Genomic DNA, 26,991 nt, shown 5'->3' with positions numbered 1-26,991 from the left:
TTGTTCCCTTTTAGCATCATTAACATATTTTTAAGTTATTCAGCAGAGTTTGCCGCGTGCGGGAGACAGCAATTCAGAAATGTACAGAAAAGTAACTAAAACTAAATAGCATGTAAAGAAATACATAAACTGTTGATTCTTTGCCGCAGCGAACTTTAAAGTGATTAAAAATACGGACACCTTGACACTGGGTAGAGTATTTTAGGTAAGTGCTGAAGAATTGTTATTTTCAAGGTATACAGTGTAAACACACGTTGAATTTCTTCTGCAGGTGTAGCGCGGCTCCTTTAAAATAACTGAGGTGCTCCCGCGGGCATAACAAAAGAAGAAAAAAAAAAAAAAGTGACTTTCTTCCGGGATATGTCATTGCTTTCCATTGCTTAGTGAAGACTGTGGGAAGAAACTGAGAACTGGGACAGCGAATGCCAGGAGAGCGCTTGTTTGACCTGCTTTGAAGAAAGACGTAAGAACTGTTTATTTCAGTAGTTTTGTTGTTCTGTTCTAACAAGACGTTTTGTTTACTGTTTCCATACATTGTTGAGAGTGTGTTTTCTTAATTCTTTACCATGTGTTGATCTTGTGCGTCAACAGGATACAACATCTCAGTTTAAAGGGCTCTGTGTGGAACTGTGTCGCTAGGGGAAAGATTCAATTTAACAGCGTCAGATAACACCATTTCGGCGAAATCTTCAGTACAACGTTACTTTTGCCGCCCCTATGCACTTTTAATATACTGGTATAGTATATCAAGTTGTTTAAAGTTTGTTCAAGCTTATATTAAAATGTGGAGAGTTGTTAAATAGAGAAATTGTGCTTTTTCCACTGCCGTCATGTTTTCTATGCAGATTCTAATGTATGGGGACACTTACACCGCGGTTTAGGTGTAGTGTAAGTTTTAAAATTCAATATTCATTACATTTTTTCAAATGAAAATATTGTAATTGAAAACGGAAGGCACAACGCTAGAGTTCTTAAGTGGTGTTTAAACAGTAAAAGCACGTGTGTGTGTGTGTGTGTGTGTGTGTGTGTGTGTGTGTGTGTGTGACAGACCTGCAATAAGTGATCGATTGCTTTATGCATTAAGTGGCATAAGGGATCGATCTCTAACATTTTTACACAATGCTGACTGATTACTTATTGCACGCCGAAAGCACTTTTATTAAAGATCATTATTTATCAGAAAGTCATAAAGAAAATGCAAACCGGAGGTCCCCGGTTCAAATCCCACCTCAGCCACTGACTCATTGTGTGACCCTGAGCAAGTCACTTAACCTCCTTGTGCTCCGTCTTTCGGGTGAGACGTAATTGTAAGTGACTCTGCACCTGCTGCATAGTTCACACACCCTAGTCTCTGTAAGTCGCCTTGGATAAAGGCGTCTGCTAAATAATCAAATAATAACAGGATATAGATCGCAAATCTTCTATTGCACATAATACATCGTTTTCATATGTGTGTGTGTGTGTGTAAGTGCCATTTTAAATTCCGCCTGTAGAAATGTGACTTTCTGACGTAATGTATTGTACATAATTACTTAAATTGTCTGTCATCCTAGCCCCCTAGTTTTTTTAGCTTGTAAAATGCCGTGTCAAGTACACTATGCGCCTGGCTATTGAGTTCCTCACCCCTCTGCGCTGAGATTAACACAGATATCACAGGGGTTGGGTTAAAGAGGAGTCAGGCTTCAGTAAATCCTAGCAATGTGGAAGAACAAGACCCCTGTCATTGATTGCAGTGTCAGCCTTGTCTACTCTTTCAGGGTGCCTGTCTACATTCTAGCTCAAATGGAGCAACTTGTTTTGACCCTCTTACTTCAGTGGCTTCATCAATTCATTATTTAGTTGCTGAAAATCCCTTGAAAGCAGCTTATTTCTCTTTATTTATTTATTTATTTATTTATTTATTTATTTGACAGACGCCTTTATCCAAGGCAACTTACAGGTATTACAGTGCAGTGCAGGGTTGCAATGCAACGTTGCTATTTAAATACAGTATAGTTTACAGTAAATAATACTAACAGAATACCATATGAAACAGAATGCAACCATTTAGGATTACAACAAGTTATATGTACAACATAGTGGTGCAATAGTGCATTAGCTGAGGATCCAGTAACATGGTGCTGAGGTCAGGCAAGTCCAGTGATAGGAGAGGTAGATCAGGAGATCTACAAGTGCAGTCTAAACAGAGGGTCTTTCTCCAGTAGCTGGTCATCCTCATTTTACCTCCTTTTGACCCTTTCTAATCATGAGTAGCTCTTCTTCCATGCAAGTGACTCCTACTCTGGAGCACTCTCCCTCTCACCTGTGTACTAGCAACAGCTCCACAGAATGGATTCCCCTTGGGCTGCAATGAGCCCCCTGCTCTGCATACATTTCATTTCTGACATGCTTTTAGGAATCGCCTCACAAAGATATGCCACTGAACAAGTCTGCTGACAGTGCACTGCAAAACAGAAATATATATCTAAATACCGTACAAACCTCAAACCAAGAAAAATGTGCACAAACCTGCTAAATAAATAATAATAATATCTTTATTTTGTATATAGCGCCTTTCATAGTGGACCACCATCACAAAGCGCTTTACAGATGTAGGCTGTGAACTGTGCATGCAAAGTCACTTCCAATAGGACATTGATTTAACATCTCATCCGCAGCATGGAGCACAAGGAGGTTAAGTGACTTGCTCAGGGTCACACACAGTGAGTCAGTCAGTGGCAGATGTGGGATTTGAAGCGGTCTTTTCTGGTTACAAGCCCTGGACTTTAACCACTGGACCACACTGCCTCCTTTTAGGTTATTGGTTTTGATAAGGAGTCTTTTGAATTCTGTCATGCATTGCAGGCAGAACAGACACTGCAGGCAGAACAGAGTTAATAAATCTGTAATACAGTACATGGTTGCAGTACCAGGCTTTGTGTGACTTTGAATCCTATGGGTGACGTTACAAGGTTTTAAGGATTATTCTTATTAATCTTAATCTTATTTGTATTACAGGTTGCTATTATTATTATTATTATTATTATTATTATTATTATTATTATTATTATTATTATTATTATTAATATTATGGACATCAACAGAAGGCTCTGTCTCTGGTATGGGATCATTTTGAAAAACGTCTGCACAAAATACTGCCTCTTGAAACACAACATCAGTGTAGATTCCATGTTTGTAACAAATGATGCTGATCACATGTATAAGACATTAATTAAAAGATTATTATTTGTGATGTTAATTCCATCCAACTCATCCTGCTTAAGTATATTAATTATTTCCTGTAAAATAAAATGTAATAAAAAATAGTTAATTTCATTTCCATAAGATAAGAAAGAACAATGTAATAGTGATGTTGCAGTGAAGGCTAGGACTGATTTGTTTGTCCTTTGGGAGTTCAGCTTTAAGTAATCAGGGTGGTGCAGCAATTCTGCTGCCAGCCAGTCACACCCAACACACAACACACATCACATTGTGACAGCCCAGTGATTCTGTTTGAAGAGCTGGCGTGGAGCTTGTTCAGAGGCCAGTGCTAAGGGAATAGAGGTTTCAGCTTTCTAGTTCTGCGCATATTTATCACGAGATTCTATTCCATGTGCTGTGGGTCACGGTGACCTCCTTATTCTTCAGAGTGACACCTGTAAAGTAGCGTTCATGTATTGTTCAGCAGTTTCTTATTTTTTCTTTCTGGAATTGTAAAGGCAGATTGTTTGCTCGGGGGGCTGTGCAGTGAATGTGATCCTGCTAGTCAGACACTGCCTCACCAGTTCTTGTGTTTTGTTTGCAGTGCTTTGTGTGTTGGAACAGCTGAAGAAGAGCGAGAGGAACTGGAGGATGAGAAGCCGAGTAGCGCCTGACAGAGCACACAAACCGGACCAGTTCAAGGACTGGAAACCGCTATAAAAAAAAAACAAACTCAGAATTTCAAACCCCTCTGTTGGCTGTGCCCTGCCAGATCAGTCTTCCCCGGTGTTGTGCCTCATTTCCTGCGTGCTCAGAATGTTGCAGGACTCGGAGGTGATTGATGTGGAGTTCCTGACGGAGCAGGAGCAGATGCTGATCCTGCAAGTCCTGCAGCGCGATGAGGAGCTTCGCAAGGCTGAGGAGAAGCGAATCCGGTAAGTGCCTGAAATCTGCTCTCTGATTCCCCCACAGAACCACAGCTCCTAACCCAGAACACTGGGCTTCCAGTAATGCAATCCAGGGATGGAAAAAAAGACTCATATTGCATGGCAGTTTCACCCTTTCCAAGTTTTAATACCAGCTTGATTAGGCACAGTGTATTGGTAACAAGCTCAGGTGTGTCTTATTAAACTCCTAGTAAAACCAAATGGAAGTGCAATGGGAGTCTTATTTCCATCCTTGCAATCAAAGAGGGTCCAGAAACATTGACAGCTTGAGCTCCAGAGAGGCTAACGGTGACTAAAACAAACAGAGTGTTGCTCTTAATGTTCTGCCCGGATCCGTTCTCGGGCCCCCTCTCTCTGTTTTAGGAAGCTGAAGGCCGACTTGCTTGACATCCGGAGAAAGGGGGCCAAGCGCGGCAGTAAGAAGTACAGCAACCTCACCTGTGCCCGCTGCCAGCAGAAACTGGGCAGGCTGGGCAGCAACACCAGCCAGTGCCGCAGCTGCAATCACCAGGTGTGCCACAACTGCAGAGTCGTCTACCCAAACGGAGCCTGGAGATGCAGCGTCTGTGCCAAGGAAGCGTGAGTATCTCGCCATACACATAGACTCTGTGATACAGAACTAAAACTACTTAAATAAGAGTCCCTATCAGGGCAGCCTGGTTAAGATTGTGAATCCAACGCACCATTAGAGATGATGTCCAGTAGATAACAACCAATTCACTGCCACATTTGTTTCAATGTCTAGATGTACAGATGTTTTTCAGATATCCATTTTACTTCATTTTTCCCTTTTGATTATACCCCAAGGCGATGCTTTGTTTTTGTTTCCAGTTTTCAAGAGGTAACTTGCTACTCAGGGGCTCTCTTCCTGTCCGTATACAGAGTTGAAAGGTGTATGCAGTTTTGTAATCTAATACAGCATGCCACGCTTTCTGAAACATTGAGCGAACAAAATATAGTACATTTTACCAAAGACGGCATGTACCATCATAATTTTTCTGGGTTTGTTTTTTCTCCAGAGATCTGAAGAAGGCCACAGGAGATTGGTTTTATGACCAGCGGATCAATCGCTTCATCAATGCCCCCGGAAGTGAGCTTGTGCGAGCTTCGATTAGGAAGAAACCTCTAGGTGAGTACAAAAACAACAGCAGGTTCACTTTTAACACTCTCGTTTTTAATATTGTTACGATAGCTATGATTGAAAACATACGTCAGGCTTAATAACACGTCTAATTAACTTCTAAGCACGTTGAATTTCTCGGTACCTTTCCGATATGTGTTTTGGGTCACTCTGTTCACTCTAGAGCTAGATTTGAACCTAGACCTTTGAGAGAAAAAGACTGTTAGAGTGGATCTGCACTAAACGGCAACTTACCTCTCCCCTTTTTCAGCCAATAAGCGGCAGACAGCGGCTGAGGTGCTGATGCATAACACCCAGCTGACTGAGAGCAAGGCTCCCATCGCCAAACCCAGAGCGAGGACAGAGAAGGACAAGGGGTGAGCCAGAACCAAATCAACACCAACGCCTGCCTTTAACATTGTGTTTTCATTCATTTAAAAACAAAATGTTGCATTGATTTTTTGCATTTCTAATTGTTTTATTATGCTAAGCGCACCGCTGTTCAGATGTTGTAATTTGTGGATTCCTATGTATTTCAAGTTGGCAGACAGTACTAGCAATAGAAACACCCAATAGTGCTAAATGAAGACATTGAAGAGATTGAAAAAGACTTCCAGTGGAAATGTTTGTCGTTGAATTTCTTTAGCTTCTTTTAGTACAGGGGTGACCAAAGCTGGTCCTTCCAGACCTGGTCTTTATTCTAAATTGTTAAATTGAACCAATTAAACCTTCATCCAGACCTTAGTTAATGATTTAATTTTACGTGTTAAACCTGGAATGGAATGGCCCTCCAGGACCGTGACTGGACATCCCAGTTTTCGTGTTTCTTGGTGTTGTATTTCCCTACCTGTGTTTCAGCACCCAGTCCCAGGCTCCAGAGAAGCAGCGCAGTGACACAGAGTCTGTGGAGAAGGCCAGCCTGAGCAGCTTCAAGACTGAGTCCCGCCACGCCACCCCTGTCCTGGAGCGGTGAGGCAGAACGACACCACTCACAATCTCTTACTGTTCGGACAGCTTGAGAAAGATAAAGGGCTGACTCATTTTATTTTATGTTTGGATCTATTTATTTTTAGGAAGGATGCTGATGGGTCCAGCACTTTAGGGCCCACAGAGTCCACCCTAACTGTCCCCGTGCCATCCACAGAGGGCCCGACCTCCAAAGATGAACCGGTGAGGCAATGACAGGGAATCAGGGTCACCTAGTGGTTTGGGAGGTACTGGCCAAACCAATCTGTAATTCCTGGTATAAGGTCTTATTTCTGTTATTCATTTTTTTATTTTTAGCAAGGATGATTATGTGTTAAGAATTACAGACAGAACAAATGTTCTTGAAACAGTCAATCGGGATCTATAGACAATTGCATATTTTACAAAACTTCCTTTAATCTGTACTTTTTTTTTTTTTTTTTTAATCTGACCTGTTTTTTATGTCCTCCTAGTTTAGTTTACTGTTTTTCCACAAGGTGGCATCAGAAAGTCTCCTTTGTTTAACTCTGTGGCTTCTGCAATCCCAGGTGTGGACAGGTGAAATGTAGTGTTTTCTCTGCGGTTCTTTAGGAATCTTGTGTTAGGAGTCAGAGCGGAGGGTCTGCTTTTGACGACTGTGACACCTTGTTCAAGAAGAATCCCAGGAAAACATTGAGCCCCACTGGTAAAACAGATTCATGTATTTCATTTAGTTTGCTTTGTGCAGCCATCTCTTTGAACGGTGTAATAATATTTTTACAGTCTAGCATTTTAGATATTAGTCTAGATATTAGTGACTTGGCAGTGTAACACCTGCACCATTTACAAGGAAAGGTCTGTTTCCAAAGCTTTTTCAGATAAGCCCAGTAGGCCCAAGTCTGTGCTGGATTTGCGTGAGAATACACCTGAAACTGAAGATGGTTCCATGGGAGACAGGAGCAAATCGGTGCCCGGACTCAATGTGGAGCAGGTTGGTGTTGGGTGCATTCTGTAATAAAACTCTGGACTGGTGTGCAGGATGTTTCCATTAAGGAGACTTGGTGCTTAATTCTGTTTGGTATGTTTAATTTGCTGTTCCTTACTGCCCACTGTTGACACTTTCCATATCTTACTTTTTCAGGAGGAAGAGGATGAAGATATAGATGATCTTGTGCAATTCCACAGGAAGTCAGAGGTTCGCCACAGTCTTCGGAGTGGAGGGTCATCGGTAGGTTATGGGAAGAGAGTCCAGTGCCCGAAAGAACAGGCCTCACTGAGAATACAATGTCGAAACTTTGTTCTTTTTAAATATTAAATAATATAGATCTGTGATCTGTTATTATGGTGTTGCACCTCTATTTTCCTCGATTGTGATCAATGTTGGGACGTTTGGGAAACTGATCCCGGAGGCAGCACCCAGTAATGGAAGTAATTGTATTATAAAATAGTCAATGCGCTATATTAGCCACATGATCTGGACTTTAAGAATACAATGAAAATACAAGTTTAAAAGTAATTCCTGGAGTATCCAATCATCTTCACGTTGTCGTGATGGTTTTGCAGAGCACAATGGGCAGCATGATGAGTATCTACAGTGAGGCTGGGGATTACAGCAATGTGGAAGTTACTGGGGAAATTGTATTTTCACTGCGCTACGATCAAAGCGCCCAGGTCCTCTCTATCTTCATCAAGGAGTGCCACAACCTTGCGTATGGGGACGAAGCCAGGAAGCGCTCCCACCCGTGAGTCTGCCTTTCCCCTTACTTTATCGAGCCACTCGAGCAAACCGCTCGGGTTACCTGTTGATTTTTAGCAACGTAAAAGGCATTTGCAGCAACTGCTTTAGATGACATGGAAATATGGAAAGTGGTGAAAAATAGTAGAAAGCCTATGTAATGGTGTGGCAATGCGCCCCGCCCCTGTGTGCATTTATGTGTTGTATGTTACGTGCGTGTGTAAATGTTGGTGTATAGATTGGTACACGGGATATAAACGGGTCTGTGTTTTTAACGTGCTGGTTAAATGTAATATGTGAACACGGGGTTTCACGTAATGAATTCACGTGCTGGGATTCAAGTGAGTAATTAATTAGTAATTGAATCCCAGCACAACAGTATATATAGATGCACGTTTCTTGCACTAGTGGTTAGGTGTTCAGAGAGTGGAGAACGGGTGAGAGAGAAGGAGAGTTAAAAGCGTAATTATAAATATAATAAGTGTTTTGTTTGTACTCACCGTGTTTGTTTGTCTCCGTGCACCGTTTGTGTTTAGTGCGTTTTGTTTGTCTTTTTACTTTGGCGTATAGTGCCGTGTCCTGTGTTTTTGTTGTTTCAAACCTTTTATTTTCTGTCTGTTATTAAATGCTGAGCGAAACCATTCGCTCAGCTCCACCAAAACCCCAAGTCTCTGTTTATTTACTTCCTGCTTCTGGTCTGACGCCACCCACTCCGGCCGTCTTTGTGACACGTGGTGTCCTGCGTGGGATCGACAGCGCCTCCAGGACTCAGGCCAGAGCAGGAACCGCAGTTTGGATTTAAAAAAAAGAAAAAAAAAAAAAAAAAAAAAAAATGGCAGAAGACGCCATCAAAGTGCGGGACTGGATGCTGGAGAATGCTGGGCTGGAGGCCCAGTCTCTGCCCATAGTCGTCCAGGCCCTGTGGATGATGGACAGTGAGAGATGGGAGGCCTATCAGGAGGAACACACCCCAAACACCTTGGAGGAAGGTGTGGAGTTTGTCCTCAGCTACCTGGAGGCAACCATAAATGGAACAGCAGCCCAGGTAGCAGGACCACCAGCAGAGGAGTACCTGCTGTCCCCATCTCCACCAGCAGAGGGTGAGTACCTGCTGTCCCCATCTCCACCAGCAGAGGGTGAGTACCTGCTGTCCCCATCTCCACCAGCAGAGGGTGAGTACCTGCTGTCCCCATCTCTACCAGCAGAGGGTGAGTACCTGCTGTCCCCATCTCCACCAGCAGAGGGTGAATGCCTGCTGGTTTTGCCTCCACAGCCCAAATGGGAGGAGCCTGAGCATCCACAGCCCAAATGGGAGGAGCCCAAGCGGAAGGAGCCCGAATGTCCTACGCCTGAGTGGGAGGAGCCCGAACGTCCTACGCCTGAGTGGGGGGAGCCCGAACGTCCTACGCCTGAGTGGGGGGAGCCCGAACGTCCACAGCCCAACAGGGAGGAGTCGGGGCGTCCACAGCCCAACAGGGAGGAGTCGGGGCGTCCACAGCCCAACAGGGAGGAGTCGGGGCGTCCACAGCCCAACAGGGAGGAGTCGGGGCGTCCACAGCCCAAAGGGAGGCAAGTCGGGGCTTCCACAGCCCTGGGACCCAAGCCACCAGCAGAGGGAAAATGCCTGCTGGTTCAGCCCCAGGAGCCAGAAGGGGAGGAGTTACAGGCTCAACCCCCTGAAAATTTTTGGGGGGGAGAAGGGCAGGATGCTGGTGTCCCCCAGCAGCCTCTCGCTATGCTGCTGAAGGCAGCACGGCGTGCACATGCCCAGCCGCCACAGCAGAGGGAGCCAGCACCGCCAGGAGCAGAGGAGCTGGAGCTGCCTCTACCTCCGCCACCTCCAGGAGCAGAGGAGCAGGAGCTGCCTCTGCCTCCACCACCTCCAGGAGCAGAGGAGCAGGAGCTGCCTCTGCCTCCGCCACCACCACCGCAAGGAGCAGAGGAGCAGGAGCTGCCTCTGCCTCCGCCACCACCACCGCAAGGAGCAGAGGAGCAGGAGCTGCCTCTGCCTCCACCACCGCCAGGAGCAGAGGAGCTGGAGCTGCCTCTGCCTCCGCCACCGCCAGGAGCAGAGGAGCTGGAGCTGCCTCTGCCTCCGCCACCGCCCGGAGCAGAGGAGCTGGAGCTGCCTCTGCCTCCACCACCGCCAGGAGCAGAGGAGCTGGAGCTGCCTCTGCCTCCGCCACCGCCCGGAGCAGAGGAGCAGGAGCTGCCTCTGCTGCCCGTACCTCCGCAGGGAGTACGGTGGCCGGAGCCCCAGAAAGGGGAGCTGTCGGCCACAAAGAAGGGGGAGGAGGTCTGGAGACCACCAACCCCAGCAGCAGTTTCGCTGCCGGAGATCGTGGGGGAGGTCAGGAGACCTGCTCCCACTGCAGCAGTTTCGCTGCCGGAGATCGTGGGGGAGGTCCGGAGACCTGCTCCCACTGCAGCAGTTTCGCTGCCGGAGATCGTGGGGGAGGTCCGGAGACCTGCTCCCACTGCAGCTTCTTCGCTGCCGGCAGTACTGTGGTCGGAGCCCCACCAAAGGGAGCTACCGGCTACAAAGAAGGGGGACGAGGTCTGGAGACCACTTTCCCCAGCAGCAGTTTCGCTGCAGGAGTTCTTGTGGCCGGAGCCCCACAGGAGGGAGCTGCCGGCTACGAAGAAGGGGGAGGTCGGGGGACCACCTGCCCCCGCAGCTTTTTCGCTGCAGGACGGGACCAACAGGCTGTCAGCCGTGCCACTACCGGCAGGGGTGCTGACAGCATGGCCAGCCATGGGCCCACTGAAGCCTCCCTTCCCAGCCCGAGACTTTGTCCTGGACTGCTGGATTTTTAAGGGGGGAGGTGGCCGTTGAGGCCATGTGTGCTGCGCACAAGGGGGGGTATATGTGGCAATGCGCCCCGCCCCTGTGTGCATTTATGTGTTGTATGTTACGTGCGTGTGTAAATGTTGGTGTATAGATTGGTACACGGGATATAAACGGGTCTGTGTTTTTAACGTGCTGGTTAAATGTAATATGTGAACACAGGGTTTCACGTAATGAATTCACGTGCTGGGATTCAAGTGAGTAATTAATTAGTAATTGAATCCCAGCACAACAGTATATATAGATGCACGTTTCTTGCACTAGTGGTTAGGTGTTCAGAGAGTGGAGAACGGGTGAGAGAGAAGGAGAGTTAAAAGCGTAATTATAAATATAATAAGTGTTTTGTTTGTACTCACCGTGTTTGTTTGTCTCCGTGCACCGTTTGTGTTTAGTGCGTTTTGTTTGTCTTTTTACTTTGGCGTATAGTGCCGTGTCCTGTGTTTTTGTTGTTTCAAACCTTTTATTTTCTGTCTGTTATTAAATGCTGAGCGCAATCACGCGCTCAGCTTTACCAAAACCCCATCTCTCTGTTTATTTATTTCCTCCATCTGGTCTGACGCCACCCACTCCGGCCGTTCCTGTCACAAATGGTCATTCCAAAAACAAAGCAGTTCTGTTTTGCGGTATTCGTTCTTAGATTAACTGTGCTTAAAGTCTTAACAGCTTCTCGCAGCTTCAAAAAATGTGGTGTTGTTGTTCTTAAATAAAGGTACGTCAAGTCCTACCTGCTCCCAGACAAATCACGGCAGGGCAAAAAGAAAACAGCGGTCAAGCGCTCCAATACCAACCCCATCTACAATGAGACCCTGAAGGTAAGGAGTCGTCTGCCCTTACTGACTACTGTTGATGACCCGGGTGACACAGTTTCATACCCAGTCACCAGCATGGAAAACAGTAATGGAAAACAAACCAAATGCAAATGTATAACATGCATTGTGTAACGGATCCCTTTCGCTTAATGATGTGAACCGTGGCAGTTAACGGCTCCGCCAGATCAGTTGACCCCACTGTACGTTATGTAAATCAGTGGGAGATCCCCACAGGTAAAACCCTATACTATTTAGTATTCTTTTCTCTCCAGTCTTAGCCCTGGGGTCAGTAAGGTTTGGATAAGCAGCTTTCCCACTCCAGTAATGCTGTCTGTGTTTCTGCTGCAGTACAGTATCACTCAGTCCCAGCTGATCACGCGGACCCTGCAGCTGTCTGTGTGGCACCAGGACCGCTTCGGACACAACGCCTTCCTGGGAGAGGTGGAGCTGCCTCTGGACTCCTGGAACTTCGAGGCCACCGCAGAGGAGTGCCTGCCCCTCCACGCAAAGGTACTGCAAGGCTGTTAACATCATCCCACCAGTGCAGGGTGTTACATTGTCCGTTACGTATAGCGGACGGAGCAGGCAAGATGTACAGTACCGCATGCACCAGTCCTCTCCTCCCGTGTGGGTGTGCCTTCGAGGCGGTGTGTTACTGCTTTACTTGCTAATGTCGTGTTCCAGGAACGCAATGAAATCCGTCCCGGGCTGAGACTCCACAGGCTATCTCTACTCTGTTAAAGAAAGTTGTGTTGTACGGCAGTAAGCGAATCGACCCGCTGGGCTGCAGTGCAGGCGGTCACGGGTCAACGCAGCTGTGAATGGGTTCTGCATTTCTCTGTTTGTGGTGTTCCTGCAGGCTTCTTCACAGTCCAGTGCCTATTCTCACTATAAAGGAGAGCTGGTGATTTCCCTCAAATACATCCCTGCCAGCAAACAGGTCTCAGACAAGCCCAGAAGTAAGTGTGACAACCAGTAACCACATGGTTAATCCAGTAAAGGCTATTGCAACCCCTTCTCTTGATGGAGATGGCTTTGGGTGGGGTGGAGGGTGTATAGTCCTGCAGTTGTGCAGAATGAGATTTAGGTTGATTTAACTCCTGAATGTTTTGCAGAGATAATGGAGTCTCTGGGGGGTATCGGGATCTTTTTTAAACTGTCTGATTTAGCTTTTTCAGTGTTTTAAAGTGAAATGTTTCTTGTGTTTCAAGCTAACAGGTTAGGTTGGTTTGTTTGTTTGTTTTCTGTTCTGTTTGTTTCCTTTTGGACTGTGTAGCAGCAGCAGCAGCTAATTCTGTGTACCTTTTTTACAGTAGGCAAGAAGAAGGAGGAAGGAGGAGAGCTGCAAGTTTGGGTCAAAGAGGCCAAGAATCTAACCGCCATGAAAGCAGGAGGCACTTCAGACACGTTTGTAAAAGGGTGAGAATATTCATTTTCTTTTCTCTTCCTTTTGCCTGGTAATGTTATGAAAACAGACTAAGGTGAATGATATAAGCACTCATGCTAGTTAAATATTAAAAACTCATCCAGTAAAGGCATTGCTGTACGAGTGCAGAGGAGTCATGCGATCATGCGATTTGATTCCTGGTTGTGCTGAGTTTCCAATCAAACCACACATTGTTGGGCAATTATAGTTTATCCAGGGATTAATCCAGCTATTGTCCAGTATAGACCTATACTGCAGTCCACCTCACTCATTCCTTGACATTTTTTTTTCCTCCTGTAGGTATTTGTTGCCAGTGAAGACCAAGGTGACTAAGAGGAAGACCCCGGTGATAAAGAAGACTCTGAACCCTCACTACAATCACACCTTCGTCTACAAAGGCATGAGTCCTGAGGATCTGAAGGATGTCTGCCTGGAGCTGACCGTGTGGGACCGGGAGGCGTTGTCCAGCAATGACTTCCTGGGAGGGGTCAGACTGGGCATGGGCACCGGTAACATACATTTCCTCTTGTGTCCCAAACATAACTTGCTGGCTGTTTTTCATTCTTGCATGTGAATAAATAATTTATTGGAGGGCAGGCCGTGGAGGGTCTGTAATTTCCAAAGTAGGACAGGTGCATAGTTTGTGCCTGGATCGGAATCCCACATGGTAGGGCTCCAGACATTTAGGATGAAGGTATTAAGCGCTTGATGTGTTTCTGTCTCTTTGCAGGCACACACAAAGGAGAGAAGGTCGACTGGATGGACTCCACAGGCGAGGAGGTCAGTCTGTGGGAGAAGATGATGCAGTACCACGGCTCGTGGGCAGAGGGCTCTTTACTGCTCCGCTCCACAATGGGCAACACCAAATGAACACCGTCGCTACGGCAACGTGAAGGAGAGGTGGGAGGCATCTGTGGAGTAGGCCCAATATTCTGTGTGTGAATTTTATTTTTTCCTTTTTTTGTGTAAGTGAAAGCACTTAAAAGGACTTTGATTAACCCTTAAAGCTATGTCAATTTTTTTCATTGTTTGATCTGGAGCTACAGAATACGCATACAGCCACATCGCATACACTTCACATATTAAAATACCTGCCAACACAGAGGTTAAAGAAAGGGAACACTCCTTATTTTAATTTATTTGTTATCACTAAACGTATAGCAAGGAAGTTGTATATTACGTAAAATGCACTGTCAAACAACAAAGGTATATTTTAGTAATATCATTCCACTGATATTCTTTGAGAAGCACATAGATGTTGGGTTCTGTCTTTGTCTATCACCACAGAACTCTTCCACGTATTAGAGGGATGGGGTTTAGTTTTAATTAAACACATTTTCTAGGTGTTAATCAATGTCACAATATTCTGGGCGGATGATGCTAATCAGTATAGTACAAAGAAGGTATGTTGATAGGATTGTATATGACTTATTCCTTCGTGTCTATATATGGGTCAATACATTTGCTTTTTCTTTACACATCTACACAATGACAAAAGCACTGTACTGCATCTAGTGTAGCTCAGAAAGGAATATGGGAATTGGATTTTAAAAAAGGGTACTTTTCTATTTTTAATATAATCAAAATGTATGAAATATATATAAATATATCCCAATGTTATTAAAGCTGGGCTCTGTTGTCTCTGTGTTTCTCGTAGGGCTTCAAGTGGAACTAGTGGAGGCAGGTCATGTTAATCACTTTTTATAAGGACCTATTTCTCAACTATGAATAACAGTTCATTACAATAGCTTTTTTATTGACACTTTACTAGTGCAAAGCTTAGTGTTCAGTAATTAGAACATTTCTTAAAATGCCTGTTCTTCTAAAACGTATTTAAATAGTCTTTATATCATCCAGGATAAACACATACTGTTATATTGGTTATTGAAAGGATTCATAAACGAAGGGTTTACACAGTCTTTGTTCATTCTGATGGTAATTCAGAGCGTAAAGCAAACTCCACCAATGAACATAATAAGAGCTTCACACAGCCCTTTCCTTTTGTTACACCGGCAGCATGGCTGTCCTGCTACATAATTACATTTTGTAATTGTGTTTATTGTCATGTGCTATGCAGTGTTTGCCAGCCACAAGAATATATCGAGGCTTAGATGTTTATTTTAAAGTTTAAAAGACTAGTGTACAACAGGTCACCCAGAGATTATCCTGGCATGTAGTTTTATCATTATTATAAAAACAAAACGTACAGGCTCCCGAATGCAATCACATACAAATCCATTTGAAACTACTTTTTTATAAACCTTACAACCTAAACAAACATACAGCCGGTCAATTATCCCAATTAGGTTTTAAAAAAAATATGGTGTGTCCGAGAGTCTGGGGCTTATGAGGTTTAGTACCTGTATTAATCGTAGATATTCTGCTGTTTTTAAGTCTGTGGTTACACTTTAGTAACATGTAGGAAAAACTACTAGTGCGGGTAACAGTCTGTCGCTTGTGGAGATGTAAAAAGGTAAGAGAGGGTGTTTCCAGTTCTGAAGTTCGTCACCCGTTAGGTGAAAAGCGAGTCCTGCACTGAAACGCTCTTCTAGTCCGGTGGAGCTCCCCAGAGAGCTCTGTGCTCCTGTGATCTCGGTCTCGTCCCGTCAGTCGCAGTGGTCCCGGTTGTTCTCCATGCGCTCCCTCTCCTCGGTGCTCAGCATGTAGGTGTCGATGTAGGAGAAGAGCTCGTCCGAGGTGACGGGGTCGATGTAGCGTTCGCGGTCCATGCCCTGCTTGTCCACCAGGACCATGGTGAAGTAGGCTTGAGAGATCCTCATCGCCTGCCTGCAGAGACAGAGGAGTACCGTTAGTCAAACACAAACTTGCTACAGCCACACAGAAAGGTGCATCTCTGAAATATCACACCTACAAATGGAGATATATTGCATATATGCAGGTACTGTGCGTCCTCTTTTCAGTTTCTTGGCCACTTGGTTAGAGTATGCTGGAGATTTATAATTAAAATACTTAAGCAATAAGGAACAGGTATATATACTTGAAGCCATGAGGTTTTTGTTCGAATTGTGGAGTGATTGTTCTCCTGCAGCAGGTAAGCAAGCCACTGACAGTAGTTCTGGAGGTATGCTGTATGTAGTTCATGTACGTATAATCTCTTAGCCAATCAGAGAGCAGGATTTCTCCCCACTGATTCAATCAAGCATCACTCGCCATTCTTGATTTTAACCTGCTTTTCCAGACAAGCAGCCAGATTGACAAGTTTGCCACACGTCTTACCTGAGCTCCTCGATGACCTCGGAGGAGAGGCGATTCTCCTTGATCCGGCCCACCTCTCGGGGCGGGAGACCCAGCAGCTCAATCACCGTCACCTGCCGCAGGTCTAGCCCGCAGCCCGCTCTCTGTAGAGGGGACACGTTGACAGAGCTGCCTAATCCTGATCCAACAGCTGCTTCCCTAACAGGGCTTTCGCACCACTATGCAGTGCCTTTGTTTCAAGCAGCTAAAGTGGTTGTAGCTATCAAGAGTTGTAGTCTAAACATTGTCATTGAATGTATTTAGTTTCTGTCAGTATTACTTTTGACATGCATTTTCATTTGAAATCATGACATCTGGTACTCTACTGCTGTTTGAAAATCAGTAGAATTGACATTGATAGAAAGTACAGAATTCTAGATTTACAACACTGTGCTTTTTTTGTTGTTTTTTTTCACTCACCTGTACCATGATGTTCTGGAGTTTATAGTACTGATTGGAAATGTCGGGCGTGGAGACGATGAGTATCCTTCTCTTCTCGTAAAACTGATCCAGGAGTGCTGCAGCACTCCTCACGTCAGTGTTGATCTGAATCACTGTGAAGAAGATCCCGTTAATCAGACCCGCTGCAGCCACACAGAACTGTATTGCTCAGTTATCACACCTGCATACACACAGGGCATCATGCCTGCTAATGTGCTTTATTTTCCAACGTCCGCTATTTTAAATTTGCAGAGTTCTTTTCATTGATTTTCCTGGCCAGTACTCCAGGAATTTGCTGGCTCTGGGATGCCTGTAATGAGCTCCCTCAATGATATTTGTTGGATTGAAGATCCCAGTACTGGGCTTTGGCTAGGAGATTTGCTGGCTCTGGGATGCCTGTAATGAGCTCCTGGGCTTTGGCTAGGAGATTTGCTGGCTCTCATATCCACATTACTGAGCTTCTTGTATGCTGGCTTTCAGATACGCAGCTTTTCCAACAATATTTCCATTGGTTTGCATTCAAGTGATCTCTTTCAAGCCCGTGCCCACAGAACTTTGTTAACCTTCTATTCTTCTCCCATCTCTCTGTAAGCAGCGTAGCCTACAGTGACAAGGGTGGGCTTGCTCTGACAAGCCTGCCCATGCAAAATTAATAACCAGTCTGCCTGTGTCTCCATGAAAAAATAATTTTAAAAAAAATGTAATTCAGGCTTGCCTGAGGTAAGACTTTCTGATGAGGCAGTAAGACATAACTATTTCATTCCAGTTCCTGACCGGTTGCATTGAAACCCCCCCCCCACCCGGATTCTGATTAAGTCTGTTTGATCATCTGTTTGCTGTCTGGAAGGATGACAGCTCCATTTTCATAGTCTTCTGCTCCACTGCACAATTTGAACTGCAGGATAATTTAAAACCTTTTTTGGACTGCACCTACAGTACTTTTTTTTTTAACTAGTGCATTCCACTAAATTGAATAGCAAGTATTTCCTTGTGCTAGTAAAGTTCAGTGAAATAGAAGGGGAGAAAAACATTCAGCAGTCTGTCTTCAGTGTCTGAACTGTCTTCATGTTTGTCGTTTTTTATACTAGCTTGTTTACAGATGCATCATTCAAGATGCCATATTTTTCTTCTAGACTAAAATACACCATATAAAGCCTATTTGTCAGTATGCATAATGCAAACTTAAAAAAACATGAACCACGACAAGGCAATCCCAGGAGCCCATACAGCTGCTATTGTTCTAAACCTCAGCAATGGGTCTGGGAGGATGATGATGAGGAGGAGGAGGAGGAAGGTGTGCATGCACATGTTCCCAGGATACTCACTGACACACACAGGAGCGGCTCCAGCCCAGTTCCGGTTGAACTGGCACACCCTGGACGGGACCCCCCTTCGCTCGTAGCCCCCATCGCATGAGTACTCACAGACAGCGCCGTAGTTATTGCCCCCCGAGGAGCAAGTGATGTATCCGTGGAGTGGAGGCTTCAGAGCAGGGCATCTTCGCACTGAGCCCAGCAAGACACAGAGAGAAAGAGAGAGGGCATGTCAATGGCAACAAAAAGCTGTCTCGTGGTATCTATATTTTAAATTTAAAATGTATTTATTTAAACAGGATAAAACCCTTGAGATCCACATCTCATTTCATGGAGACCCCAGCTCTTCATATTTCTAGTATTAAGTTCTTCCTTTTAGTCCAAATCTTTCCATATTCATTTTGCTGGTTTATTTTTCCTGGCCTCAAGGTACCCACCACAGTCCTGAAGGAATTTGCTGGTTCTAAGATCCAGGCACGAAGCTCTCTGCACTAAATTGTCATTACGGAATTTGCTGGGATCACTGTATTTACATTTGCTGGCTCCATAGCCCTGATTTGTCTGTATTTTGATAGAGGTGTCTGTTGAATTACCTTCCACTCGCACAATGAACTTGCAGGCTGCTTTGTTCCTCGCCTGATCGTACACCAGGTAGCGGATAACGTGCTCCCCCTCTGGGAAGATGGAGCCTGGCCCCGGCCCCTTCAGAGTCACACTGCACAGGAACACAAGGTACAGGCTCACGGTACACACAGGAGTGCACTCACGCACGCCATTATGTAAGTTATAAACACACAAATGAACATGTTTCCCATTTCTTTGTACGTGAATGAGCTAAGGATTGTTTGCAATACCATGCACAGGTACTGGTTTTCCTGTGGCCCAGTTCTCCCCAGTATCTAAGCAGCCAGCAGCTAGTCTAGTGTACAGTATCTGAACCTAATGAAATGTTAGCAGTACTACTGTCCATGCTGTGGGTCTGTGACAAGGGTCATGTCATACTGCATACACTCCTAATGCTAGGCTAGACTACCACTGTAGAACCTCTTCAGGGTGGAATGCATTGTATATTGTACAATAGATCATGGGGGATCTGAAGAGGACATCTCCAGGTTAACAGGTGAAGTCTAGCCCTGGTACTGATTTATCTAAATAAACAAGCCCCTCATGTAAACTTCCAGAGACTGATAAAATAGCCCCTCTGCCCTCTTACTCCGTCAGCGTGGGGTCTGCGCTGTCCTTGATGATGGGAGGGTCCCAGTACACTCTGGCTGCCAGTCTGTCTGGCTCTGCCACCTTCACCCGGGACTGAGGGCACTTGATCTTCGGAGGCTCGTTATCTGAAAAACACAGTGAGCTGAAACAGATTCTGTTTCACACGTCTGACTAAAACTGAGAGGACAATTTACGATATCTTTTAAATAGCAAAAGGGAAACACACAGGCAATGCATCTAACTCCCCAGGCTACTAGGCTACAGCTATACCAATCAACAACTGGACCTTTCAAAACCTTTAAACCTGGTGCTCAGTGATTGAACACAGACCTGACTTCAGAACATTAAAGAGACACAGAGCTCAGGATGCGTGCTGTTTGGCAGCACACTGCACTGTAATGCGTTTTATTAAAACTTAATCAAATGCTGCGGTCGGCTCAGCGGTAGGTAATCTTTCTCATTGTAATCTGCTTGCGGATTTAGCTGTTTGCCTGAGCTGCTTATACAATGAAATTACAAGATATTTTGAGAAAGATAATTCAATGAGAAATAAATGAGACAGTTCTGACAGAGCTGTGAAGAACGAACAACATTTTGCAGAAAACGCAGAACACCTGATAGTTACCCAGTTATTACAATGTTATTACATGGTTAGGTATAGCCCATGAACTACAGTTCACATTAGAAGAAGCTTAGCCAAGCCAGTAATTTCGCCAAATGTCTTCATCACTGTTAAATAGTGTATTTGTCCTAAAGGAATTGAAATGATTTCATTTGAAATGACAGTTGGGTCGGTTGGTTCGCTGTGACACATGGGTATCCAATTGATTTGAAACAATAAGTAATCATAGAGCTATGCCTCCTCAAGCTGGGCATGCAGGGGTGTGATTTACCTACACAGCTGGGCTCAGTGCCGCTCCAGCGTGCCTCCTCCAGGCAGATCCTGCTGCGGTCTCCCTCCAGCTGGTACCCGGGGGCACACGAGTAATCGCAGCGCGAGTCCACCGCCACGCTCATGCTGCAGGAGTAGGAGCCATAGGTCACGGCAGGCAGCACGTGGCACCTGATCTCTGGAGGGACACATTCAGAGGTCATGGAAGATTATTATTATTATTATGACTCCAGGTTTTCATGTGGATTCAATCACATAACACAATGTCAAGATAAGCTCTGAGTCGGTTCCTTGCACTTAAGCTGTGTTTGTCACCTGTAACTATCAGTAACTGTTAACAGTTCAATGTGTGTATATCTGTAGCATTTAAATGTAAAACAATCTTAATTCTGATTACTAGTCTGATACTACCCACCATGTACAGTGTGCCTCTGTAATATCTGGCTATATATATTTCAGGTTTCCATGCCCAATACCTCACATTGCTGGCAGACAATTGTAAATTACACACGTCAGTCCAGCTTTTTTGGAGGCCTTCATGGCAAAAATAAACCGAATTAATGTGTCTAGACTAGAGTAAAACAGCATGTGAAACAAGTGTTCATTGAGATGCAGGATGACACAGCTACGAAACCAAGGGTGGACGGTACAGGAAAGCAGCCAATGTAACCTAGTGTTTGGACAGTCCTGTCCCTCAAACAAAACTCTCGCCACTCACGTCGACAGTAGCCGGTTCCAGACCAGCGGCGGTTGGGCAGGCACTGGACGAACCTTTGACCAATGAGGCGGTACCCGCGGTCACATGATAGTTCACAGCGCGTCCCCATGGTGCTCCTGTAATTACCACCTCGAGGAGAGAAGCAGATAGCCTCCCCATTCAAAAGCGACAGAGTGTAGCACCAGCGGGGAGCTAGGAAAAGGGGAGCAGTTGACCCAGTCAAAGAAAAATCAACAGCAGATTACACAGCAATTAGAATCTTGGAAACAAAGGCTTGTAAACTAGAACACTATTTAATGGTCTTAGACAGATGTTCTTTGTGTCTAGGTGATTTAACATGGCAAATATATAGATGGGAACTAACTGTATAGTAGTCTAATACAATTCTTCAGCTGCTGGGTTACCAAGAATAGGTGGACGAGGCTCATTTGAGTGAATGAAAAATAACTCCTGCACACTTACTTCTGTAATCTAGCTGGGGAGTGCTGTAGGACACCTCAGACTGGACTTCATTGTAGCTGCTCCCAGAACCTGAAACCAACAGAAGAAGCCTTCTGGTCACCTGCACAGCAGTGCCATAGAGAACACTGGGATGACCAGAGGGTGGACGGACAGGCACCTCTGCCAGCCTCTGTCATGTAATGCTTTGCTGTGGGTTTCACCAGGCTTTACCATATCTTTCTTTCATCAAGTATTCCGGTGCTCTGTCACGCTTTGCTAGGTTTTTACAGTGGGTAACTGTAGTACATTTGTCATAATGGTGATTCTCCAGTGTCTGCTCAAGAGCAAGCCAACTTCTCCAGATGCGATGCTTTATAACAAAACACTCCTTGTCTCACCAAACAAGTCTCATTTAAAACCCTGTGATTATGCTTTCACAGCAAGCAGACCAGGACTGTGGGATCTGGAGTCGAGGAACTATGCAGAAACCAGGAGATAACCACCAACTACCTCTGTGTGACATCACTGTCTGGCTGGTAGCCCCCTTACTAAGTGTGACAGGGGATTTTCAACTCCAAGTCATGGAAACAAGTCTCTGGGTGCCTAGGCTGACACAGATGGAAAATCAGTTTATAACTTCATCGTCGACGTGCAGTATTAATGTTAGGAATTCAAGCTAAACTCTTTTCCAGAACCACATCACAGCTGAAGATCCATCGCTGGCTGTTTTTCCACTACTGGAGACTGACATCTTCCTATGGTGGGGCCACTGTTCTGCTAAAACTGTTTGTGATGCAATGATGCAATGTTGGGAGGCAGGACTCTAGGAATGTAATAGACACTTAGTTACACTGTGCACAGCGCCATGCGGTGGCAGAATGTTGTAATTACTATTTTAGTGTGATTTTTCTGCAAAGAAAATACAAGCTACCCAAAGGCAGCTTGTTGTATTTATGTTTAACTGGATTTTTGCACCAGGGGTCAAAATAATGTAATTGTGTGAAAGATCATGGTAGATTAACAACAAAATAATATGCACACCCACAGTCAGTAGCATAACCCTAACCCTAACCCAAGCCTTAAGAAAGAAGGCACTACAAATTACCTTTAAAGAAACATTACAGTGTTTCTTACTGAACAAGGTATGTATTGGTGAGGTCTATGTTACAATAACAGAAGCCATTAGAGATGAGCTGATTCAAATTGCCAGCTTCGTGTGGGAGTACAGGTTCTGGGAGGCTATGATGGTCACCCCTGCACATACACATGTGTGACTGTGCCACATACAGCTTCATGGATCAACACTTCTATCCGCTATCTTAAAGGACAGTTCTTAATAGCTTGCTGCCAGCCACAGGATTACCACCTAATAAAGGAGTTGTAAAATACGTGGATTTCTTCAAGGTAACCTGCATGCAAACTGAATCCAGACACTCTTTGTGCTGCTGTGGAAGGGTTACTGGAACTGTTTAGTACATAGCTTTAAACAATGACATCATTAAAAGTTTGCTAAATGGATTCAAATATCTGCGGTTAAAAGTATTTACAGAAGCCTGGTTTCTGGTCCTGTAAACCTTTCCCCAGGCAGCTCTTACAAACTTCAAATCAGTTTTTTGATTTAATTATTTTATTCCATTTGGAAACCATTACTTTCACAGAGAGGAAAAACAGGAAATGATTTTGGAGTTGTGGTATTCATTTTCCAGCTTTCAGGTCCTGAATTCTTTGTGCATTCATCTGCTTGAGGCGGTTGTTAAACTACTAGATGTTTTTTTTATTTTTTAAATAATGCAGTCCATAAACACATGAACACACGTTGCACAAAAATAAGACTGGCATGCCTGCATATTATGGTGATCTACAGAATTCTATGTTGCATTTCAAAGGCTTCTCTTTACCCGTCACGCAGGACAGTCTCAGCTATGAGCTCATTCTTCCTTCTGCTGAAGTGTTTGAAGTTTATAGAGCTGACACAATAATTCTAGTAAATCTCATCTCATATTAGTCACTGTTATTTTGTAGGTCTCGTGTGTTCCTGTGCACACATTATGGTAATTTAATGGTGCTTCATTTCAAAGCTATTAGCAGAATTCACTGACGGCTTCCTGGAGATATTTAATTGCTGCACTTGCAGCACATTACACTCGCTTAGGGGAACACAGACACAAACTTTACAAAAACGTGTGCTTCCTCAATCATGGAAAATGTGAGATCTATGAAGCCACGACAATACATACAGGTATTAGGTCATAATGACTGGGATTCGTATGTTAGATATATTTAATAAATTGCAAAAAATAAATACTTAAGTAAAAGTGTTTCACTCCATCTCTCTCATGCTGTCTGTGAGCAGTTTGAATTCCCAGAGCCTGGAGACTCCTGGTTCTGACAATTCAGGAGGTTAGGTGAGCGCCATATATTCGAGGTGCTTAATAGTTAGGTATTAGCACATAAATCAAAGGCTTACCACAGCTGGTGTACACGCTTATAATTAGGCAGCATTAAGCACAAAGGAGTATCTATTAGGGGGTTATGACAGGGAGTTCAAACAAACAGGAGGGTCACTGATTATACCTCTTCTTCAAGGTCTGTGTTTAGGGGAAGCGTGCACACTGTGATGTAGGAAACATAGGTACACCTGTACAGGGTTTCCATGTAGTATCTACAATATGAACAGGTATTCAGGTCTGCATTTAGGTATGGTTCCAGAAAAATATATCGATGGCATCCGCAAGGCCCCGTATTCACGAAGCATTAGCGTGCTAGTGAATACATTGGGGTCCTTGGTTTTGAAGCAGTGCAAGGTGTGTACTGTATGGAAACGGAAAACTATAAAAGAAAAAAAAAAGAATCAAGCTGTCTGACAACGATTAATAGTCACAAAGACATAAAAAAAAGTCAATTTGCAGTCTGTGCACATGAATAAATCATACAATTGGAATGTTATTTAAAGACGGTTATTCACGCGTCAATAACTGTGTAGCTGCTCATAACCAGAAACGATGATCTGTTACAACTGTGGGTGGGAAGGGATTTCATGCTTCCCTTTTATAAATCAGAAGCAGAAAATCCCTATAACAGCATTGACTTCTGACAGCACACTCCTCCACCGGATTGACGCTCCACATACACCTATCCACAACATCACAGCCAATCAATAAAGAGCATGCCTCTGTAAACCAGTGCCTGTGAGTGCAACTCTGTGCATCTGAAGACTATGATCCAATTTCTCAAACTGATTTAGTAGCTCTTTTAAGACCCTTTGTTCCTTTCTATCCCGAAAGTGCTGATTCTTACTATCCTCGGCAGAATGACATAGCATTCCAATGAGTGTGTGCTCTTAGTGGTGGCAGTATTGTCTCCGGTCTCTGCCCACGCTCCTATGGTATAGTTATGAGTCAATGGAAACTAATGAGTTCCTTAGTCCTGGTTTTGTATTTTTAGCATTGTGGATAGACCGAATAGGGCAATGGTTACCAGCCATAGATGTCTGGGTTTAAATGGACACAAACCAGAAAATAACTATGTTAACAGATTAGCAATAAACACAAGTTGTTGTTTTTTTTTTTTTACTCAAACCAATAATCTAGGTAATTAAATACTGGGGTTTGTTACCGGATGGAACTGAGTGTAATAATCCGCCGTTCAATGTAAAGAATGCTGTTAACACGGATCGTGTATAAACTTCAGCTGTGCGTTTTAGTTTTGTTATTAATTCCACATAACGAAGCGACGTTTTAAATTAGGGAGTTATTAAAACCATTCCCCCCAAGACCACTGCATTAAACTTCATTGGCATTCAATTGGAAAACGGTGTAGACTGAGATTGTTTATATACACACACGCGCACGCGCACACACGCCGTTTAAATGACTGTCTACTCTGTGTTAAAGGATAATAACAGCTGGTTCTAATGGAAACTCTTAGTACAGTAGCAGAGTGAGATCCGGAATGCATTAGCGTCCCGTATGACTGCAGTGATGGTAATGCAAACAGAGCGATGAATGGTCAAACAAAAGGACCGTTGTTTAATGCAGCATGATTCTCATTGTGATCCTCTTCAGCAGTAAAAAAAAAATAATTTTAAAAACGATCTTCACATCTCACAGACTTCCCTAAAAAAAAACTATATCTTTGTATTTTTGATAAGCAGGTGAGTTGTCAGAAGTCCTTGTCCCTAGTCCTCCCATTGGATTTAAATCGCCTGATTCTACCTCCAACAGACTCAGAATACAAAAAATAGCTTACCTTCGTAAGAAAGTCCAAGAAGCTCCGCTGTTATAGGAAACAGCAGCAGCGACAAAGCGCTTCTAAACATGTCACCTCTCCCTTTGATTCACAGCTGAGAAGAAATACAATCCTGCAGTAAGAAAGTTAAAGTATTGAGCTGTTTTCCTCCGCATCCTCCAAAGCAGCAGCTGTAAAGTCCACCGAATATCATTGCAAAGTCCTTATAGTACTTCAGCGCAACTATTAGATCACAGTACTAACTACCAGTTAAACAAAGCGCTAACGTATTATTTATAGGTCCTGTCAAGTTTTTGCCAAACTTGGATTTCCGGACTTTTTTTTAATATATATAACAGACATTTTAAGTTTGCGCAATACATTCTACATGTTGAAGCGCTGCTAAAAAGACGCATCCTTTTTCTACTTCAGTAAGCTAACAAATACCCGACATCCACATTCACAGCTTCTAATGTACTTTAAATACAAGTTTACCTTTTTAAAATCCTAGTGTGTTGGAATATCTGTTGTTGCGGTGCAGTGTGCTCACTGTCTTTGTTGCCAGAGACTTCTATTGGCGTCTTGTTTCACTTCCGAATGATTTGCCAGTAGTACGCTCCGCTAGCTCTGTCATTCGCTTTAAAGAAACCCAGACTCATTGCTTTAACATTCAGATCGTGTTAAGGTTGTCAGACACCTCCTCGGTTGTGACGCGGTTGGTACTGTACAAATTGTCTTCTTATAGTGGAAACCATTATGTCTTACATCCTTACTGTAAATTAAATACAATGCTAGGCTATACGTGTGTACTGCATGCACTGTAATTGTGTGAACTGTTTTTTTTTCAATAATTAGGTATGTCTGCTGTGTTCCTTCATCGTGCTCTGTGATCAAATATGTACTAGGCGTAACAATCATATAAATGGTGTACTGTATTGCTATGTTGGTTTTGCGATACATATTCTGTTGTCGATTGAGTGATGACTACATTTTAGCGTCCACATATATAACCAGCAGGTGTAAACTACAGCTAAACAAATAAATCACTTTAAATACATCTGGGGTGATTTTTTCTCTCTCAAATAATCCGGATAAGCTCTTTAGCTGCGGATTTGTCATTCTGCGGGGAAAGGAAATTCTGAAAATGTGTTTTGATTGCACCCGACTCGATCGGTGGGTTGTTTTGTGGCGTGCCTCATTCCTATGCATTGCTTTTCCGTTTTTTTCAACTTCTCTGTAACGTCGCCAGTATATTTGTGAGCTGGTCTGTAAACTATTTTCAGATCACAATCTAGGTGAAATGTACGTGCTCTAGTTACCTCTGTTTTGATTCGTTTCTTACATACCCGGAATCAGATAACATCTGATAGCTTCAAATGTGTTCAAAAACATCAAGTGAAATGGTCATGTAAGTGTACCACAAAAAACTCAATAGCAGGAGGGTGTTCGAAATCTGCACCGTAAATCAGTCAGCAACGA

The 26,991-nt window shown here is 44.0% G+C and overlaps 2 protein-coding genes across 4 annotated transcripts; one reads left to right on the top strand and one right to left on the bottom strand.

Moving 5' to 3' along the window:
* On the top strand, positions 1 to 14,635 carry LOC131697834 (synaptotagmin-like protein 4). Its single transcript, XM_058989359.1, has 18 exons — positions 1 to 205; positions 272 to 463; positions 3,785 to 4,115; positions 4,491 to 4,706; positions 5,147 to 5,256; positions 5,519 to 5,624; positions 6,106 to 6,216; positions 6,321 to 6,417; positions 6,805 to 6,898; positions 7,062 to 7,183; positions 7,334 to 7,420; positions 7,756 to 7,934; positions 11,485 to 11,587; positions 11,933 to 12,094; positions 12,444 to 12,543; positions 12,898 to 13,003; positions 13,311 to 13,519; positions 13,741 to 14,635. The coding sequence occupies exons 3-18, from the start codon at positions 3,997 to 3,999 to the stop codon at positions 13,878 to 13,880; spliced, it is 2,061 nt and encodes a 686-aa protein (XP_058845342.1). The 5' UTR covers positions 1 to 205; positions 272 to 463; positions 3,785 to 3,996; the 3' UTR covers positions 13,881 to 14,635.
* On the bottom strand, positions 14,117 to 26,510 carry LOC131697835 (sushi repeat-containing protein SRPX2-like). Of its 3 annotated transcripts, none has more exons than XM_058989361.1 (11): positions 26,008 to 26,508; positions 25,534 to 25,627; positions 21,307 to 21,375; positions 20,845 to 21,036; positions 20,128 to 20,304; positions 19,233 to 19,359; positions 18,613 to 18,734; positions 18,032 to 18,211; positions 16,686 to 16,819; positions 16,248 to 16,369; positions 14,117 to 15,797 (listed from the first exon to the last, which is right to left on the bottom strand). In XM_058989361.1, exons 2-11 carry the CDS (start codon positions 25,601 to 25,603, stop codon positions 15,617 to 15,619), a joined length of 1,374 nt encoding a protein of 457 aa, XP_058845344.1. In that variant the 5' UTR covers positions 25,604 to 25,627; positions 26,008 to 26,508; the 3' UTR covers positions 14,117 to 15,616. The 3 variants fall into 3 exon arrangements, with proteins under 3 accessions (XP_058845344.1, XP_058845343.1, XP_058845345.1); XM_058989360.1 differs by having other exon boundaries at positions 25,534 to 25,645; positions 26,008 to 26,507; XM_058989362.1 differs by lacking the exon at positions 20,845 to 21,036 and having other exon boundaries at positions 25,534 to 25,645; positions 26,008 to 26,510.
* Between the last annotated feature and the right edge of the window lie 481 nt (positions 26,511 to 26,991).

The sequence above is a fragment of the Acipenser ruthenus genome, chromosome 16 (assembly GCF_902713425.1).
Source record: "Acipenser ruthenus chromosome 16, fAciRut3.2 maternal haplotype, whole genome shotgun sequence".
NCBI classification, from domain to species: domain Eukaryota; kingdom Metazoa; phylum Chordata; class Actinopteri; order Acipenseriformes; family Acipenseridae; genus Acipenser; species Acipenser ruthenus.
Note: the sequence above shows the minus strand (reverse complement) of the source record. Positions and strands in the feature narration are given on the sequence as shown.